General features: G+C 62.9%; 1 protein-coding gene across 1 annotated transcript; it reads right to left on the reverse strand.

The window, feature by feature from the left end:
* Nucleotides 1-591: 591 nt before the first annotated feature.
* NACC1 (nucleus accumbens associated 1) lies at nt 592-1,530 on the reverse strand. Its single transcript, XM_032441969.1, has one exon. It carries the CDS (start codon nt 1,528-1,530, stop codon nt 628-630), a length of 903 nt encoding a protein of 300 aa, XP_032297860.1. The 3' UTR covers nt 592-627.
* Nucleotides 1,531-1,717: the final 187 nt, after the last annotated feature.

Below are 1,717 nucleotides of genomic sequence, written 5' to 3' on the forward strand. Positions count from 1 at the left end.
CGGGGCTTCATGATGGCTCCTTCCCAGTGGGCGGGGCTTTAGAGTGGCTCCTCCCAGTGGGCGTGGCCTCGCAGCCAACAGACCAATGCCAACACGCAGTGGGCGGGGCTTTTCTCTTTGGCCACGCCCACAACAAAACACACACACCACCACCACCACCACCCCAGTGGGCAGAGCTTCAGGGTGGCTCCTCCCAGTGGGCGTGGCCTCACAGCCAACAGACCAATGCCAACACGCAGTGGGCGGGGTTTCCTCTTTGGCCACACCCCCTTGTGGGCGTGGCGACCCGTAACCCCGCCCCCTTTGTACACGTGGTCGGGGCTCACCTGCGGGCCCCACGTTCATCATGCTGTACATGTGACAGCACACAGTGGGTGGGGCTTCAGAGTGGCCCCTCCCAGTGGGCGTGACCACTCAATCTCAGCCAATGGGAACGCCCCAATGGCGCCCAGTGGGCGGAGCTTCAGGATGGCTCCTCCCAGTGGGTGGAGCTTCAGAACAGCCCCTCCAAGTGGGCAGAGCTTTAGAATGGCTCCTCCCAGTAGGCGTGGCCTCACAGCCAACAGACCAATGCCAACACACAGTGGGCGGCGTTTCTCTTTGACCACGCCCCCTTTGTGGGCGTGTCTACCCGTGACCCCGCCCCCTCGTTCCACGTGGTTGGGGCTCACCTGCGGGCCCCACGTTCATCATGCTGTACATGGCGTACATGTTGCAGATCTGCCGGTACTGCTCGTCCGAACCTTCCTCCCCACCGTCCTCCTCCTCATCCTCCTCGTTATGGAAGGAGCCGGGGCTGTCGCTGGTGTAGGCGCTGGACGTGCCCCCCGGGCTGGTCTGGTCCGCGTTGTTGGCCGTCATGGCTCCTCCTTGTGTTTGTTGCCGGCCGCTTTTTGGGGTGGAGAACTTGGCCATCTTCCTGCTGCCGTTGCCTCCATCTTTGTTGCCACCGTCCCAAAGCCGCTTGACCACGATGGTGCACTGCACCCCGTCGGGTTCCCCTTGCTCCGTTTTCACCCTCGATACCAACGGTAACGCAGCCGCCGCCGCAGCCCCCCCCCCTCCGGAGGACCAGCTGGAGGTCTGAGCCACCGGGCTCTGAGGCTCCGAGGACGGAGCTTCCTCCCCGTGCAGCCCCTGAGAGTCGCAGCTGGGAGAGCTGACCTTCAGGAAGAACTCGGTGCCTTTCTCCATGATCTCCTGGATCTGCAGGAACCCGGCCGTGTACATCAGCAGGAACTGGTCGCCCACGTTCATGCTGAGGCGCCCGGTGTAACAGAAGCTGAGGATCTGTTGGAAGGATTGAGGCTGGACGGCGGCCGGCAGCTCCACCACGGAGCTTTTGCTGCTGTTGAACAGGTCTCGGAAGTAGAGGCTGCTGGCAGCCAGCACGGCACGGTGTGCCTTGAAGGCCTGGCCCTTCACCACGATGGAGACATCGCAGTACAGCCCCAGCAGGCGCTGCTCGTTCAGGCAGCCCAGCACGGTGTTCCCAAAGTTGGGAATCTCTATGTGCAGGGTCTGAGCCATGGCGGGGGGCGAGGGGGGGCCTGGGTGGGAGAGAGGAGGGGGGGGAGGAGTTAGGAGGGAGTTGGGGGGCAGAGAAGGGGGTTGGGGGGCACGGATATGGGGCACAGGTAGAGAGAAAACATGAGGAGTAGAGAGAAGAACGGATACGTCGGTATGGAGGGGGGAAATGGGGACAGATCCAGAGATA

Source organism: Coturnix japonica, unplaced genomic scaffold (assembly GCF_001577835.2).
Source record: "Coturnix japonica isolate 7356 unplaced genomic scaffold, Coturnix japonica 2.1 chrUnrandom1688, whole genome shotgun sequence".
In the NCBI taxonomy this organism is placed as follows: domain Eukaryota; kingdom Metazoa; phylum Chordata; class Aves; order Galliformes; family Phasianidae; genus Coturnix; species Coturnix japonica.

Excerpts from the sequence above, each read along its gene's own strand:
- NACC1 (XM_032441969.1), bottom strand. The coding sequence starts at position 1,530 with ATGGCTCAGACCCTGCACATAGAGATTCCCAACTTTGGGAACACCGTG.